Genomic DNA, 16,453 nt, shown 5'->3' on the forward strand with positions numbered 1-16,453 from the left:
CAGTGTGGATGTTCTTTGAACATCAAACAGAATGTTTTAGAAAACACATAGATACAAGGAAAGATCTCAACAGAGAACATCAGAATACAGTTACTAACATACATAAAACACGATTTCATAAATCAGCAATAAACCTCAATAGTCCTCAGGAGCCAGTAAATACAGTAGGCTGCAAAATATTTTTTCCTCTTATTAAAGTATCTTGTAGGTTAAACATTTAAATCACTAAAGGAATAAAATACTTCAATTTGCAGCAATATCAACTTCCTCACACAATGACTGAAGACTGTATTTATCAAGAATTGATACTTAGAAATATTCTCCTTGTCCTACAGCTGGGCAAAGTATAGACTCCCAAAGACCCAAAACAAGACATGAGTAAACAGTTAAACCAAAAATTGAGTCTGTATCAGAGCTGGGATTATAAATTTAAGAATTTCCATCTCTGATCTTTTATTTTTACCTTAACATTATCACATGAGAATTGTTGCCTACAGTGTACTTTTTGAACCAGCACTTGCAGAATATTTCACCCTAGGTTGTAACAGCCATGTCTACAGAGGTTTTGGACAACTCTTTCCCCTGCAGGTGCTATCCAGCAGGCTCTGCCAGCACCAGCTCAGACATTCCCACACTCCCAGGGCACTCATGGCAGGCAGACACATCCCAAAGACATCACCATTTCATCAGAAATATTAAACTGAAAATGGCTCAGTGCATACATGACACAGAACAAAACTTCACAAAAAATTACCATAAAGCAGCAGCTATACAGAAAAATAAAATACTTTCCAATCAGCAGATTAAGGTTCTAGGCAAGCAGGAACAATCTGTGATTGAAAAGGCTTCTGACACTGTACAGGCCAGTAGCAAGACTGAGAACAGCTAAGGGCAGGAACTCCTGAATAACATTTCTCAATCCACTGGGCATCCTGAGAAAGTTATGCAGCTAAGCTATTTTTGATGATAAAATTTCAAAAAACTTCAAAAATTTCAAAAAATTATTTTCAGAGAGTGGTATAAAAATTAAATAGCAGTTATACAGCACATATAAATGTGATCTCATCCTGTGTTTGCTGCAGTGAGAGAAGTTCTCCATCACTAGTTTTCTTCTTTTGTTTCCCAGAGCATTTCCCACTCACTTCAGATGAGAGTTTGTTGAAAAACTCCCAAGATGCCTGTTCCTCTGCTATAGGGGTGTTCACTTCTTTATTTCTAATCTGGCAGCCTCAGTAGTGCAGTAGAACAGTTTGTGACAGTATGCACTGTATTCTATGGTAATTCATACTTTTGTCAAAAATTTATTCAGTTTTGAGAGAAAGAGAGACAGGCTAAACTATGGGATGTGATGCACTGCTGGAAATACCAATTTCACGTTCTGAGTTAAAATTCTCTCATAATGATGTTGTTTTAATACACGTAAGCCAGTATTTACCAGCAAACATGCAGATGTCTCAACTGTAAGAGTCTGTGGGCACTCCCAGCTCTTCTTCAGTTTCCAATTTCCTTTACATATAGAAATAGCTGGAAACCTCAATCAGAGGAGTTTGATCTTCAGCAGTAATTGCTGATTAAGAATCACAGAATCATTAAGGTTGGAAAAGACCTCCAAGATGACTGAGTTCCACCTCTGACTGATCACTGCCACCTTGTCAACTAAACCAGAGCACTGAGTGCCACATGCAGTCATTTCTTGAACACTTCCATGGGAAGATGACCAGCACTTCCCTGAGCAGCCTGTTCCAGTGCCTGACCACCCCTTCCAGGAAGAAATTCTTCCTTGATGTCCAACCTGAACAGGGCCTGAGGCCATTTCCTCTTCTCCTGTCACTTCTTCTCTGAGAAAAGAGACTGACCTCCACCTGGCTACAGCCTCCTTGCAGGAGTTGTAAGTGATGAGGTCTCCTCTGAGCCTCTTTTCTCCAGGTTAAACAACTCCCAGCTCCCACAGCTGCTCCTCATAGCATTTACTCTCTAAGAGCCACACAGATTATAAGGAAAAAAAGGAATGGTTGCCTATAATGCAACATGGAAAATTATTTACCACTTCATGGCAGCAGGTCAGAGGAGAATATCTTTCTGTTGAAACTGTACAAAATAACTTCTACATCCACATCCCCTACAATATCACTGAACTCCAACAATCAGCTTAATAATGATCTGTGCAAACAGAAAGACCATGCTCTGCACAGAACACTTTTGTTTTGTGCTACTGAAGGAAGTTACTGCATTTTCCATTCGGGTCCCACAAACATTGTTTTAGTGAGAGAGCACTAAAAAATCAAATATTAGAAAGCAGCTTAAAATTTTAACACCATTTCATTATAAGAAATTACCTTTTTAATGCCAACTTTGACTGCTCTCTCTATTACATCCAGAAGGTCATCTGCAAAAGTTCATAAAAATGTCATAAACTGAACTTGAGGTTTTACAACATAGTTCAACTGTTTAAATTTTCATGTAGTCAAAAGTCTTGTAATTAAATCTTTAAACCATACTTAATCTTTATAAGACAATAACAAAGTGTAATAACTGGATATCCAATTTAAATCCAAGAAGTCAGTGGAAGTTTCTCCACATATTTTAGGAGGCTCTCTGCTTTTACATCCATATCTAAAGGTCACAAGAGCAAAAAGCCCCACATCATAATCAGTAACTGTGATTCAGCAATGCAATACTTTGACAGACCACTGTTCATAACTCTCAGATCAGTTTATCAATGCAATCCTAAGTAGATTAGCAATTCTCCATTTTGCTCCAGAAGCAGTTACCTGCATGTAAAAAGCAATTAAGACAATGCATTTTGGTTAGGGTATCCAACTTATTTAGTCAGGCTTTCTTTTTTAAGCCCAAGTACGTAAGGAGGAGAAGAAAGAAACCATAACATCATGTTCTGACATGCAAGAGGCTTCTAATTCAGCAAAAAGGATCCTGTCTTCCAGCAAATATAAATAAATATTTACCTTGATGTTTCTGTGTTCCCCTGTAGATTCCTCTGAACATAGGATCTGTCAGGTTAATACCAATATCTATGTAAAGCCAAAGATAGAAATTAGAAGTTATAGCTGTTCTGTATTTTACTCTGAGTATTAATAAGCTAGGGAAGACAAGGGAAACCCTATCTAAGCCCTGAACCAGCACATTGGTAAGTCATAAAATGTTTAAGCATAAGCTTACTTGCATAACTTGAAAACTTACTCTACACTAGAAGTGACAGAAAAATTAAACTTTTCCCTCTGTGCAACCTTAGACTTTCTGTGAGTGTATTATACACACCCTCATAACCATCCAAGTGAACACACATATGCTTTTTATTGCAAACAAATCTGCTTCTAACACAAAAACACAGATTTATACAAACAAGCATTAAAGAAGGGAAAATGCAGCATCTCCCATACAGCCTTCCACGGGCAAGAACAGCAGCAGCAGAATGCCTCCTAAGGGCTGCCTGTTCTCCCTCCTAGGGCCGTCCCTGGCCATCCCAGCGGCCCGGCAGCACTGACAGGGCACTGACGGGACACTTACAGGGCACTGACGGGGCACTGACAGGGCACTTACAGGGCACTGACGGGGCACTGACGGGGCACTGACGGGGCACTGACGAGGCACTGACGGGGCACTGACGGGGCACTGACGGGGCACTGACAGGGCACTGACGAGGCACTGACGGGGCACTGACGGGACACCTGCAATGCAGGCACCGGCTGGAGCCGCCCAGGCCGGCCCGGCCCAGCCCAACCCAGCCGCCTCGGCCCGAACCCCGGCTCCAGAACTGCCACCTCTGCAGCTGCCGGCGGGGATTCTAGCGGAAAGGGAAATTTCCCAAGGAAATACTAAGCTGCTCCACAACACGTAGGGCCTTTTGAAGTTATTTACACGCTTTCCGCCGAATTTCCTAAAAATACTTATATTTACACCTAAGCCAGTTGCATGCAATCAGAAACAACCACGACTAATGCACCAAGGCGCGACAGGGAGCGAAGGGCGGCCGAGCCCCCGGAGCTGGCGGTAACGGAGAGCAGCAGCCCCAGGGCCCGGACACAGCACAAACATTCCCAAACGCTTCCAGAGGCTCCGAGGCCGCCGAACCTCGGGACACCGTGAGGGACCGCAGGAGGCGACAAGCAGGGACTGGGGTGGGAAGTGACAAGCCCTGGCAGAGGGGATGGGACAAACCTAAGAGACTGTAACAAGCCTAAGGGACTGGGACAAACCTCGGGTAAGGGGCTGGAGCAGGAGGCGACAAGCACTAGGTAAAGGGCTGCGACAAGCCCTGCCACTGCCACAGCACAGCCCGAAGCCTCGTCCGCTGCTCACGGCCCATCACGCAGTGGGGTAGCGGCGGCCGCCTCGGCCCAGCATCGAGCGAGGAGCGGGGGGCTCGGGTCGAAGACCCGGGGACAGAAACCCCTGCACTTCCCATGGCCCCTCCGCCCTCCCCATCATCCCCTCACCGATGAACTTGGCGCGGCTCATGGCCCCTCCGCCCTCCCCATCATCCCCTCACCGATGAACTTGGCGCGGCTCATGGCCCCTCCGCCCTCCCCATCATCCCCTCACCGATGAACTTGGCGCGGCTCATGGCCCCTCCGCCCTCCCCATCATCCCCTCACCGATGAACTTGGCGCGGCTCATGGCGGCTCCGGGCGCGCTCGGCAGCGGCAGCGCAGGCGGGCGGGGCCGCGCCCCCTCCCGGCATCCCCCGCGCGGAGGGAGGCCCGCGGAGCCGGGCGCCATGGCCGCGTACTTGACGCACCAGCAGAAGGTTCTGCGGCTCTATAAGAAATCCCTGCGGCACCTCGAGTCCTGGTGCATCCATCGGTGAGGCGAGGGGAGCCGGGAGCGCTGGCCGCGCTCACATCGGGGCGCTCAGCCCCGCACTGGCTGGGCCCGGGATGGGGGTGGTGGTTTTCCTCCTCACTGTGCGTGACCTCTGTCCGCAGGGACAAGTACCGCTACTACGCCTGCCTCCTGAGGGACCGCTTCGACAAGAACAAGGATGTGAAGGACATGGTGAAAGCCACCGAGCTGCTGAGGGCCGGCGAGGAGGAGTTCTGGGCCAACCAGCACCCACAGCCGTACATCTTCGCCGACTCCCCCGGGGGCATTGCGTACGAGCGGTACGAGATGTACAAGGTGAGACAAGGGACAGGGTGACACGGGACTCCCAGCCGCTCCTGCTGGGCGCTCCTGCGCTGGCTTTGTGTTTGGTGTCACTTGATGTGGACAGGGCCGCAGCTTGGCTCGCTGGGTCACTTCACCGCTCTATGAACATCTTGTCTTGCTGCTTGTGTGGGAGGAGCTGCTCTGCTCCTTGAAAATGGAGTTTCTTGATCAGTTCGAACATTGGGATTTTTTTCTGCGGCTAATCATCTGCTTTTTGCCAAGGGGGTCAGGCTGGCGCAGGAAAGGAGCTGAGCTGGGGAAGTGAGCAGTGCCCAGGGAGCTCTGGTGCCTCCCCAGCACAGCCTGGGCTCCTCTGCTCAGCTCAGGTGTCACCTTGGCCGTGGGGACTTCATTCAGTCTTATGGCTCTTCCAGCATTTGAGTAGTGGTACAAGTTTCCATTTCTCTTCATGTGCTGCAGTGCCAGATTGTGCAGTTGTGTGCTGCTGTGTGACCGCAGCACTGCCTGGAAATAGAAGCCTTATGTTTAGACTCTTTAAGGCACTTCTACAGGTATTGACCATCAAGATTGTTTTACTTAGTAGCAAAAGTTCTGTAGAAAAACACAGGGACTTTGCTTTTTTGGCATCATCTTTTTAAGGCATTAGAAGTTAATACCAACCTAGAGACTGCCTGCACCCGTTTCCTCACAAATTTGAAAAATGTACTGGCACAAGACTGGATCTGGTCAGATCTTTTTTCATATTAAGCCCTGGAAAAAAATATATGACATAGATTTTTCAGGGGCAGAATAAAGAATATATGAGTGAGAAGAGAAGAACTTATTTAAACTTGTACCAAGGTCAACGGCCTGAGCAGTAGTAGAGATAATACTGACAGAGAATGTGGACAGAAAAAGCAGCTGAGCAATAAGTGGTCAATATTAGTCTTCATACAGAAACACAGACTGGGTTATGCTATCTTTTCCCAGTTTGGTGGGCTAAAACTGTCTTAACAAAAGGGCTGTCACAAGGCTTTGGCTGGTTTGTGTATCAGTGACCATCCATTGTGGATGCTGCTCCAAAATGTAGTTTTTAGAACTCAGGCTGATTGCTGGTGTTAATTGGAGTTCTCTGTGTGTGAATATTTACTTCAGCAGCTGTTCTGTTTCCATTCAGTCAAAGGTTTGTTCTGTGATGAGAATCACAGCAGGAAAAGTGTGAATATCACTATAAATGAATGATGGTACTGGAGCAACTTCTTTTTTTTTTCAATTGGGAGTTTTGGTGGGATTTTGTTTTTTAATCAGTGTTCCTTTCTTTAAAATGTAAACAATTAGGTGTTTTTTTTAATTGCTGCAAAGTTCTAAATTTTGGTTTTTTTCCTTGACAGAAGGTCTTAGAGGTCAGAACATTGTCAAGATCTTAAAGGCCTAAGAAACTGCTCATTTCTTAGTAGTTGTAGATAAGCAGAAATAAGCTGTAATGTTCTGTCTTTGTCAAGTAAAACAAATCAGTAGTTGGAGAGAAGGATTCCTTCCTCTAACCTGCTGGCTTTGAGAGAAGGAAGGGATGAAATCAGATCTTTTCCTCCACCAACTGGAATTATTTTGAGAAGTTTAGAATAAACTGAGATGACCTGGGACTTTTGGTTTTGGAATGCTGTGATTTAAGAAAGTCACTGTGGTGTCTTCCTGTGGGTCAGGATAATGTGAAAAGTTCTGCCCTCTGCCACATGCCTTGAGATAGTCAGGCAGCTCTTGAATGGTGTTTTTATGTTGTATTTCAAAATGGGGAAAAACCCTAGGGAGTAACACTGGCTTCAGCTTTTGTGTTTCATTCTTCTGCATGTGTGTACAGATGTGATTTCATATATAAAAATAGTATTTTAAATTACATTTTTCTTCAACAGCTTCCTGAATGGTGCTTGGATTTCTGGCACCCATCTGAGAAGGCAATGTACCCTGATTACTTTGCCAAACGAGAGCAGTGGAAGAAGCTGCAGAGGGAAAGCTGGGAAAGAGAGGTCAGTGCTTGCTCTATGCAAAGGAAAGTCTCTTTAGCACACAGGTATCCTGTGTGGTACAGATGTGTTCTTGGAAAAATTACTGAGTGCCTGCTGCAGTCTCAGTCAGACTCTTGAGTGCTGGAGCCCTTGTCAGCATGAAACAAACTAAAATGCCTACACATTTGTTACAGCTTCTGGAGGGTTGTGAAGGGAATTTGCTGTTAAAGCTGAACCTGCAGCCTTGTGTCAATTAATAAGAGCTGTTACAGCAGTTTTGTGGGGAAAAACAAAAAAAATTCAAAGTGGGATGAAAGGAGACTACCAACCAGAACATTCCTCTCTGCTGCTGTGGAGCTCTGACACTTCCTGGTTACACCTTTGAAGGTGCTGCAGTGGTCATCAGTTGGGCATTGAGACAATTTCTGGGCCATCCTGATGAGAGTTGGTTGGAAGAAGTTGGTGTTCTTAGAACAGTCCTTAGATCCAGTTGGATTGTATGGAATGTGGCATTCTGGGTGGAATTGACACAGAGGCAACCAGCACTTGTGCTGCTTAAAGAAATGGGCATTGAAAGCCTGTGAGGGGCTGCTGGTGATGTGCAGGAACAGAAGTCTCCTACTTAGTGACTGCAAAGCAGCACAATTCAGCCTGTTTGAGAGAGTCATAGTAGATGTGAACTACATGGAAATAATGACCTTTTAAGTGAAATATCTCTTGTAAATCACTTCTTGCTCCTAGATATTCCTTCTTAATTAGGTAGTATGAGCCTACAGTGATTACTGAGTGGAAGCTAAAGTAGGGAAATGTGAAACCTGTCAGCCAAAGGTGTTACCATTGATTCTTCTCTGTGGAAATAGAGAAGATCCAGTGGTTCTTTGTTTTGCTCACTGCCTGGGCACTGAAAATGGAAGTGTGTGTTAATGTGCTAAAGCAGCTCTGTGTCTTGTCTTCTAGGTTAAGCAGTTACAAGAAGAAACTCCATCTGATGGTCCAAAAACTGAAGCTTTGCCTCCAGCTCGTAAGGAAGGGCATCTGCCCCCCATGTGGTGGCACCACGTCACCCGCCCTCGTGAGCAGCCCATGTGAGAGCACCTTGGGTGTGGGTGGCAGCAGTCTGTGCTGCAGGCAGGTGGCACCTCAGTGTCCACCTGCTCCTCAGAGTAATAGAATAAAGCTAAATAAAGTAACAGAAAAGGTGTTTTTCTGGCACACTGCTCTTCTCTGACACACTGACACTTCACTGCCAGCTAGTGCAGGCAGTTCAGATCAGCCCCATGGCTTGGAATGTGATACTAAATACAGGCAAAGTGTTAAAGCTGGAGTTAAAGATGCAGCAGCAGATATGGACTTTGGATGCTCTTGTAGTGAGGGTATTTCTGACCTTGCTGCAGGATCTTTCCCTCCCTTCCCTCCTCCTTAGGCTCTTGGCTGCATTTTTCACTTTCATATCAAACCTCACAAGATGATACTTTCCTTACAACATGGAGCTTTCCTCATGGCATGGATACCAGTGCTCTAGAGCACCAGAGGAAGGTTGATCCCCACTTAAACTGAACCCCAGATAACCACTGAGCTGTATCAGTTACCATGCTGCTGAGGATTGTGGCTGTTGTGTGCCCATTCCCTGGTCACAAATGGTTCTGGCAGTGTGACACACTGAAGTGGGGACAAAAGGCTGTTTGCTTCTGGCCATGTTCCCAAAGCACTGGTACAACACAGGGGAAGTTCTGCTAACACTTCCAGTAACTGCCCTGTGAGAGAACAGATGCAATGCAGCCACTGAGCAAAAGCTCATAGGAAAACCTGACCCTTCAGCTTTTTCTTGTTTTTAGGGCTAGGAGATGTAGGGTGCCTAATCTGACTTCATTCTACAGTAGTTACTTGACTATGGCTATGTTTAAATCTAAAGTTTAATATTTCTCTGAACCCCAATTGAACAAAAGATGACAAAGCTTCAGCTTTTATAAGAACCAAAGATATGTAGCTCAGGAATAAGGCTTTAGTCTGGTTTATTTTTAGAAACTTTAAATCTGCTCCTTTCCAGTAAGTCTGCATGCTAAAAGAGGTATGAATTTTGAAAATAAAACTCCAGAAAAATAGCTTTACATATTCCACAGCTGAAATTTTCATTCCTGCCAAGAAGCAGGATCTGTTCTCTGTGCTGTTAGTCAAAAGCAGTGATGGGATTGAGGTGTGCCCTCTTCCAGCACAGCTGTTCAGCACATGCCACACCTCAGGCTGGAGCTGTCACTTGGAACAAGTGCCTTCAGTATTGAAACAGTTGAGCAAAGCACTGACACCCGAGTGAGACAAGATGCTCAGCTGTACTTCAAATACAGCCACAGAGAGAAGGGGGAATCAAACCATGATCCTTTTGGAGACCTTTCCAGCCAAACCACATTGGCTTTTCCTTTAGCATCTTCCTGACTATATTGGGATGGGATGGGTTAACTTCATACAGAGCAGCTCTCATAGTCCTGGGAAGGTATTAAGAGCACACCAGTGCTCCACAGCATCCAGGGTGTCCACTTGGCATCCCCCTCACCAGTGGACTGAGGGTGGGAAAGATCTTGGAAGGGGACAGTCATGACTCAGGACAGCTGACCCAAACTGACCTAAGGGCCTGAGCTCCTCTCTGCAGGGCTCCAGAGGCTCTGCCAGGAGCCTCCAGCACAGGCTTCCATGGGCTATCAGCCTTCTCTAAGCACCCACCTGTTCCAGCATGGGCTGCAGGTGGATCTCTGCTCCCCCTTGGACCTCCATGGGCTGCAGGTGGATCTTTGCTCCCCCTTGGACCTCCATGGGCTGCAGGGGCACAGCTGCATCACCTGCAGGAGAATCTCTGCTCTAGCACCTGGAGTAGCTCCAGTCCCTCCCTCACAACCTGTGTGTACAGAGAGCTGTTTCACTCACACACTTTCACTCCTCTCCCCACCTGCTATTGCTGTCCCACAGCAACTTTTTTCTCCTTCTCAAATCTTTTATCCCAGTGGCGTTACCACCATCACTGTTGGGCTCGGCCATGGCCAGTGGTGGGTCCATCCTGGAGTTGGCATTGGCTCTTGCAGATGTGGGGGAAGCTTCTGGCAGCTTCTCATGGAAACCACTCCTGTAGCCCCCTGCCACCTGAACCTGGCCTCATAAGCCCAGTGCAGTAACAAATGGACCCATTTAGATAAAAATGAAATCATCGCAGTGGCAAAGAAACCAGGTTATTGTGTGGCAACTCCAACAGAGAACAACATCCTCCCCTTTCTGCCTTCAGTGCTGAGAAAGCTGAACAAAATAAAATATTCGGGGCAGCTGTGGGAGATGGTGCTGGTGTTGTGCTTGATAAATTCTGGCTGTGTTGACAGCAGCAATTTTCCTCCTCTGGCCTAAAGAACTGGACTGAGATGGATGCATAAAAATGCAAAGTCATCTGTGCTTCTGGCCAGGTAACAACAGCGAGGTGCAGGGAAATGTCATCTGTTACTGTTTAATGGGAATTTCCATCCTTAGCACTGCACTTCTGCTCCACTGCTACCCTGCTGGTGCCCATCAGTACAACACAGCTTTATGCAATTTTATTTACTTGGTTTTTAATTCTCTCTGGCTTCTATGATCTTGAAGGCCACCATTGATATCCAATGCTCTGGAAGCAAAAAGTCTTTAAGAAGCAAAATACAGGAGTTTTTCAGCAGTTCTTTATTTATAATGTAGGCTTAAGCAATCATTACAATGTAGAAGGGAGACACACTTACAGCAATTATTTATACCAGTTTAGAACAAAAAACTGCACAGGGAGAGGTCAACTCTCAGTACAAACTAGCAACTAAACCACAATAATTTACCATTAGAAACAATTTATTTTTCAGCTGTGACACTGCTTTTACAATATGCAAAAACACAAACAATAGAACTATCCAAAGTGTTTTGTCACATTCTTTCTACATTGAATTTGGCAACATTTTATATTAAATTTTACTGATTATACTAACGTTTAAGAACTAAACAAGTGAAAAGCTGTACTTGGGTACAGTTACATCCATTTATTTCAAAGGTTTAAATAACACTTTTAACTATTGAGATTATCTCCTAACAGTTTTTGTTTATGCAAAAACCATCTCAAAGCCTCATTTGCACAATGCATCAGCTACTGTATCAAATTGGTGGGCTACACCACAGGCACTACTGTTTATTATATTCTGTAATAAGGAGCTTGTTTTTCAAAGAAACGAAGGTTTAATATTTTCTAAGAATCATGCTTTTTTTTTTTTGCTTTTAAGCCATAACAAAAAAATAAGTTTAGCAAGCACAGCAGTGTAAAATGTCATATAGAACACAGTGACTACACAGTTACTAGAAGTTTCACATCCAATGCAGTTATGTATTAAAGCATAAGAGGTCATGTAGGCAAGTCTAGAGCCAACAGAAATCTGCAGTGTGTGGTGGAAAGCAGCCCCTTACGTGTGTTATTGGTGCCCTTCTGAACAATCCCGGATCCGCAAGTCTGGTGTCCCTCCACATGTGGGTCTGCTGTGGGTGGGCAGACAGCATCCTTCTGGATTGTCTGACTGGAACACGTGTCATGCCAAGGGCTCTGCACATTTCTGTCAGCTTTAGGAGACGGGTACTGCAGCAATAACTTACTTTTATTTTAAGGAAAAAGTCCAACTCTTAATGATTCTATCAATAGCGTTCCAAAAAACATTACTTAAAAGTACAAAAAAAGAGATTACAGTGGTCAGACTCCCAGTATTATCAAAAAGCCAGTATCCCCCCCACCCCCCACCCCTCAACCCTTTTCTTTTCGGTATTTAAGAAAAGCCAATCAACTGCCATTTAAAAGAAGTTAAGAAAAACAAGCCCCTGTATTGGAAAGAAACATTCGCAGTTTATTAGATCACAAGCTGGTTTTACCTGTCAAATTTTTAAGTGTTTTCTCAAAATAGTTGGGCTTTCTAAGGTGCCCAGCCTGCTGGGCACAGTCAGAAAAAGGCATTTTGATAACATTTAAGATAACATTTAAGAACTCCCTGCTTGCATTTTACAAATGTTTTCACATTTATAACTGCCTTAAGCCTGTTGTCCTTGTTTGTATTCAGCAGAAGGATGAGCGGAACAAAACATGAAGGTGGAAGAACCAAGCCTACACAGTTAAGGCTGCATGCATGTGACTGAGAGTTGCTGCTGTGCAGTCAAAAAAGAAATGTGGAAAAACCCAGTTTTTAAAACACCCTACAGAAACAAAACACTGCAATCCAATATGGCTTATTCTGATGCATTTACCATGAAGCTACTAGTAATTCATCCTACTAGGCTACTTTTGTGCAACAGCATCTGCTATTTTGATGGCATCTCCCTCCCCCACTACCCCCCAATAACTCTACCAACTGCAGGTTTCTTCCTTGCATTATATATTGCTTTATTGTCAATTTTTATTCCTGCTTTTCAAACTTTTTTAAATACTTAAATGACAATCCGTTCGATATAGCTTGACTTAAACTGTAATAAGTCCCATTGTTCTATTTTTTAACCTCACTATTACAAGGCGCTCTACAAAAGCTTGCAAAAAAGCCAAATTTTCATTAAATTCATTTGCTGAAGTTAACTACTCGACAATTTTTTTTTTCTTCTATGATTTAAAACTTTACAAAGAGAGTTATAAAAAAGGTAAATGGGATTTGGCACCTTCAGAAAAAATTAAAAGTGAAACTTAGATCAAAAAAATGCAGAAACAAAATCATTGATATTTACAAATTAAAACACCACTGAAGATTATGTCTTACTACGCTCTTTCATTTGTTTTCTCTTTTAGAGTACTTTCAGACCGTCTGTTACCGAGTATCTTAAAAAAATCACTGATTACAGATTGGAATGGATAGAGACAGATTCGTTTTCTCACAGTTCCTCCTCGGTGTTCAGCAGTCTGGCAGCTTCTCCTCTCCTAGGAAATGCGAGGCGCCGAGCGATCGTTCGTGGTCGTCTTCTTCAGCTTGACGCCGCGCCGGATGGCGTTGAGCATATCCTCGCCCTGCGGGGCATCGCCGGGGCTCAGCTCGCCGGGCTCCAGCTCCGCGGGCCCCGCGGGCGCCAGGCTGCCCAGCCCATCGCGCTCGCCCTCCTCGCCCTCTGCCTCGGGCACCGCCTGCCTCTGCTCCTCGGCGGCGCCCGCTCTCTGGCCCGACGCCGCCGGAGGGTTGACAGCCGCCTGCCCGCTCCACGAGGGCACGCCAGTCACGGCCTGCCCGCCCTCTCCTGCTGCTGGGGACTCCAGGCCCTGCTCGGGGCACTCCTCTGTCCCAGCCAGGGCACCGGGCAGCCCCCCTGGGATATCGGGGACGGTCGGCGTTTTGACGGGGATCACCGGTGTCTTGATGGGAATGGGGCCTCCGCCGATGGTGCCGCGCCGGACCGAGGGCTTGGTGGAGGGCGTCCGTCGGATGGTGGCGACGCCGGGGGTGGCCATGACCGGTCCCAGCGTGGTTGGCAGACCTGCGGTGGAAGCAGGACGCTTGGTTTGAAACATTCTGCGATAGGACTGGCTAATGTCACTGTTTCTTGGGATGGTGGAAGATTTGTCAAACTCCTGTTGTTCTGCCTCCTGGTCACCACTCACAGAGAAATAATCATAATCTGAAACTGATGCCAAAAGACAGAGTTAGGATCAAGCTGGAGCAGACAGCTGAGTCACGTCAGTAAGTCTGAAGTACGGACAGGTAACCAAAAACCCTGGAGTCAGTAAGAACGAAGGGAGTTTCCACCTTTAGAAGGAAGAAAGTCCAAGGTTCAGTGACCAAGATTTGATGCCTGAAGGCATCACAGCAGACCAATCCTACAGCTGCAGGGGCCCCATGGCTCTTGTGAAAAAGAACGAGCTCCATATTTGTCACTAACATGAAGATACCAAAACCTACAAGCCACGTGCCACCACTTGTAGATAGAAATACTTGAAAAATGTACTTTAGATTAGGCAAGTGGGTTCAGGGGACCGTGTAGCAGTGATTTCAGCAGCAAATTTGTTTATTTTGCAAACAAAGTAAATCCCAGCTGTCAGCTCTGAAAACTCAGCCTCAGCTTTAATAATTGCACTGGGTTCCTTCCTCTCCATGTAAGTGCTGAGGAAACAAGGCTTGAACTGCAAAATCCAAGCCTGGTCTCTCTCTTGCTGCTGGTTCTGAAACAGGGTACAAAACCCAACACCTTACTACAGCTTCCTAGCTATGCCTAAGTCTCCAATGCCTAAGACTCCAATGGAGTCTTTTTCCAATTACATTTCTGCTTAGGCAGGAAAATAAAAGATCACCAAGGGAAACCAAGAGCAGATTGAGAGTGCTGATGGAAAACAGCACAGCTCATGAGTGTGCATTTGCTGAGACAATAGCTCAGAAAGGACCCAAGAAGTATTGGATACCAGTGTCATTTTACAATTCCAGGATCCTCTTTAAAATGGTGGCATCCTTAGGCTGAAACTCACTGAAGCAGTGCACAAGAAAATACAATTGTTCACTAAACTATGCAGCAGTGCAGGTTTCTGTGTAGTTAATCAATCTAGGCTGCATTCCAAGCTGGAAAAATCTTCCTAACAGCAATGCCAGCCTTCCCCACCAGCTGACTACAAAGCCAGCAAGGGATAGCTGCTCCTTGCACCATGGGATGAGTGTGTGATGGCCAGGGTGGGAATGCTCTAGAAAGGAACATGTCCTGAATGGGTACCTTGAGATGGGATCGTGTCCTCTGAACAGCATGGAGTCGTTGTCTGGGTGCTGTAGCCACTGGAGCACTGCAAGGAATCCCGACTGCTCCTCTGGGTGTCCAACTGCAGCCCTCTGGACAGAGCAAGTGCCAGCTCCTCACAGGCCTCCATCTCCTCACCCTGCTGCTTACACACAGGAGAGAGACTTGTTACACCTGGAAGGGTCAGTCACCTTCACCCACTTTTAGCTAGCTCTCCTCCCCATCAGAGCTTGTCACCATCATAATCCAACAGGATTGAGCCCAGCCATTTGCTTGGCCATGGGAACAGATGTTTCTTTGGAGTACACTGCTCTGTGAAAGTCAGTGCCCAACAGTGCAATCCCTCCTGCCTGCACGATTCCCACCAACCACACCGGTACCACTTCCCAGATGAACACAACACAAAGCCAGCCTGGCCATTCCCTTTGCACAAAGAGGGTGTGTGAAATGAGAGTTCACCCTGGTGGCAGCCGACACCGTCATGCTCCGAGGTCTCTGCGGCTCCTCGGGGGCGGCGGGGGCTCCGCTGGGCGCGGCTCCGCTGGCGTCAGGCTCGCGCTTGTCCTTGCGGCGCTGCAGCGTGTTCACCACGGGCTGATCGTACGGGCCTGGCTTGGCCCAGTCCTGGGGAGAGCAGCTCGTCAGGGACAGATCCAACAGGAGCTGGGCTCAATCACAGGCACAACTATGCAACAGGGCAATCTTAATGCAGCAGATTGTGTGTCAAACTGCATATGCCTTTCTGAATATGGTGAGAAATTAATTTTGAGGATATTAAAAATCCTCATTTATTAAACCTATTTCCTTTATTAAAAGGAATCTAAATTTCCCATTCTACCTAAATGTTCTTCTATGAAGGTATTTAACATTTTGATACTATAATTTTATCTAAATGAAATTCCATGTGTCAAAGCCTACATTTTCAGAATTTCAAGCATAAAAATCATTGTCACACAGCAGAAGATACAGATAAATGTCCAATCAGTGGTGAAACTGTTCCAGATATACACAGGTTCTAGTATTACATGCTGTTACAGATGTCTTCAGTTCTGAAAAATTAGGCTTGAACAGATTTTTCATAACATATTAGTGGAGCAAGTTACTGTGAATTATGTCTCAGTTTACTTACTAACTGAAATCTAGTTTATAATGATAGTCTGTACTGAACAAAGACTAACCTCACTCTGAATTACTGGTGCTAAATTTGAAACAGAAATTCCTCAGGCCATGAGGGCTGTATTCACTTGGGGCTCCATTAAGCAAAGTCCTGAGGGTGTCCAGAACCCACACGCACACAAAGAGCTTGGCTGATCCAGGCCCTGTGCTGGGATGCAGAACCAGTGCTAAGCAGCAACACCAGCTGCTGCAGGGGCAATACCTATCCTAAAAGTTTTCCTTCACTGAGACAAAGGCTGCTTTAAAAATGAAAGGAACAACTAGTGCGTGAGAATGGGCCCCACACCCTCCCAGCTGCCTGCTGGGCAGCCTCCCACAGCCTTCTGATGGACAATTAATGATGGACCAAGACCACATTGTGGGTTTCTTGAGGTGTCTCAGTCCAAGAAACCAGAAGTGCAAGGCTGCTGAACTGACAGACTCCTTGGACAAACAGGTATTGGTTT

General features: G+C 45.8%; 3 protein-coding genes across 14 annotated transcripts in view; 1 reads left to right on the forward strand and 2 right to left on the reverse strand.

Annotated features, from left to right (window-relative positions):
• The window catches only part of TATDN1 (TatD DNase domain containing 1), a 17,156-nt gene extending 12,489 nt beyond the window's left edge, over nucleotides 1-4,667 (reverse strand). For 2 of the 3 annotated variants that reach the window (XM_058804684.1, XM_058806299.1), the window contains exons 1-3: nucleotides 4,455-4,481; nucleotides 2,964-3,029; nucleotides 2,337-2,386 (exon numbers count right to left, since the gene is read on the reverse strand). In XM_058804684.1, the coding sequence (XP_058660667.1) occupies nucleotides 2,337-2,386; nucleotides 2,964-3,029; nucleotides 4,455-4,476 (138 nt within the window). In that variant the 5' untranslated portion in view covers nucleotides 4,477-4,481. Of the gene's footprint in view, nucleotides 1-2,336; nucleotides 2,387-2,963; nucleotides 3,030-4,454; nucleotides 4,482-4,613 lie in introns of those variants that run through there. The other variant, XM_058805512.1, reaches the window with a different exon arrangement.
• NDUFB9 (NADH:ubiquinone oxidoreductase subunit B9) lies at nucleotides 4,634-8,310 on the forward strand. The gene is made up of 4 exons (XM_058808796.1): nucleotides 4,634-4,821; nucleotides 4,944-5,136; nucleotides 7,017-7,130; nucleotides 8,067-8,310. The coding sequence occupies exons 1-4, from the start codon at nucleotides 4,634-4,636 to the stop codon at nucleotides 8,196-8,198; spliced, it is 627 nt and encodes a 208-aa protein (XP_058664779.1). The 3' UTR covers nucleotides 8,199-8,310.
• A 2,476-nt stretch (nucleotides 8,311-10,786) lies between these two features.
• The window catches only part of MTSS1 (MTSS I-BAR domain containing 1), a 124,985-nt gene continuing 119,318 nt past the window's right edge, over nucleotides 10,787-16,453 (reverse strand). For 9 of the 10 annotated variants that reach the window (XM_058803137.1, XM_058803166.1, XM_058803108.1 and 6 more), the window contains 3 exons: nucleotides 15,291-15,455; nucleotides 14,811-14,973; nucleotides 10,787-13,736 (listed from right to left, as the gene is read on the reverse strand). In XM_058803137.1, coding sequence (XP_058659120.1) covers nucleotides 13,042-13,736; nucleotides 14,811-14,973; nucleotides 15,291-15,455 — 1,023 coding nt within the window. In that variant the 3' untranslated portion in view covers nucleotides 10,787-13,041. The remainder of the gene's footprint in view (nucleotides 13,737-14,810; nucleotides 14,974-15,290; nucleotides 15,456-16,453) is intronic. The other variant, XM_058803148.1, reaches the window with a different exon arrangement.

This window comes from Ammospiza caudacuta, chromosome 1 (genome assembly GCF_027887145.1).
Source record: "Ammospiza caudacuta isolate bAmmCau1 chromosome 1, bAmmCau1.pri, whole genome shotgun sequence".
Classification (NCBI taxonomy): Eukaryota; Metazoa; Chordata; class Aves; order Passeriformes; family Passerellidae; genus Ammospiza; species Ammospiza caudacuta.

What these genes read in the sequence shown, in the direction of transcription:
- NDUFB9 (XM_058808796.1), top strand. Translation starts at nt 4,634, where the DNA reads ATGGCGGCTCCGGGCGCGCTCGGCAGCGGCAGCGCAGGCGGGCGGGGC. An exon ending in AGCGGTACGAGATGTACAAG is followed by an intron (nt 5,137 to 7,016) that starts GTGAGACAAGGG and finishes TTTCTTCAACAG; the next exon opens with CTTCCTGAATGGTGCTTGGA. An exon ending in GGGAAAGCTGGGAAAGAGAG is followed by an intron (nt 7,131 to 8,066) that starts GTCAGTGCTTGC and finishes CTTGTCTTCTAG; the next exon opens with GTTAAGCAGTTACAAGAAGA.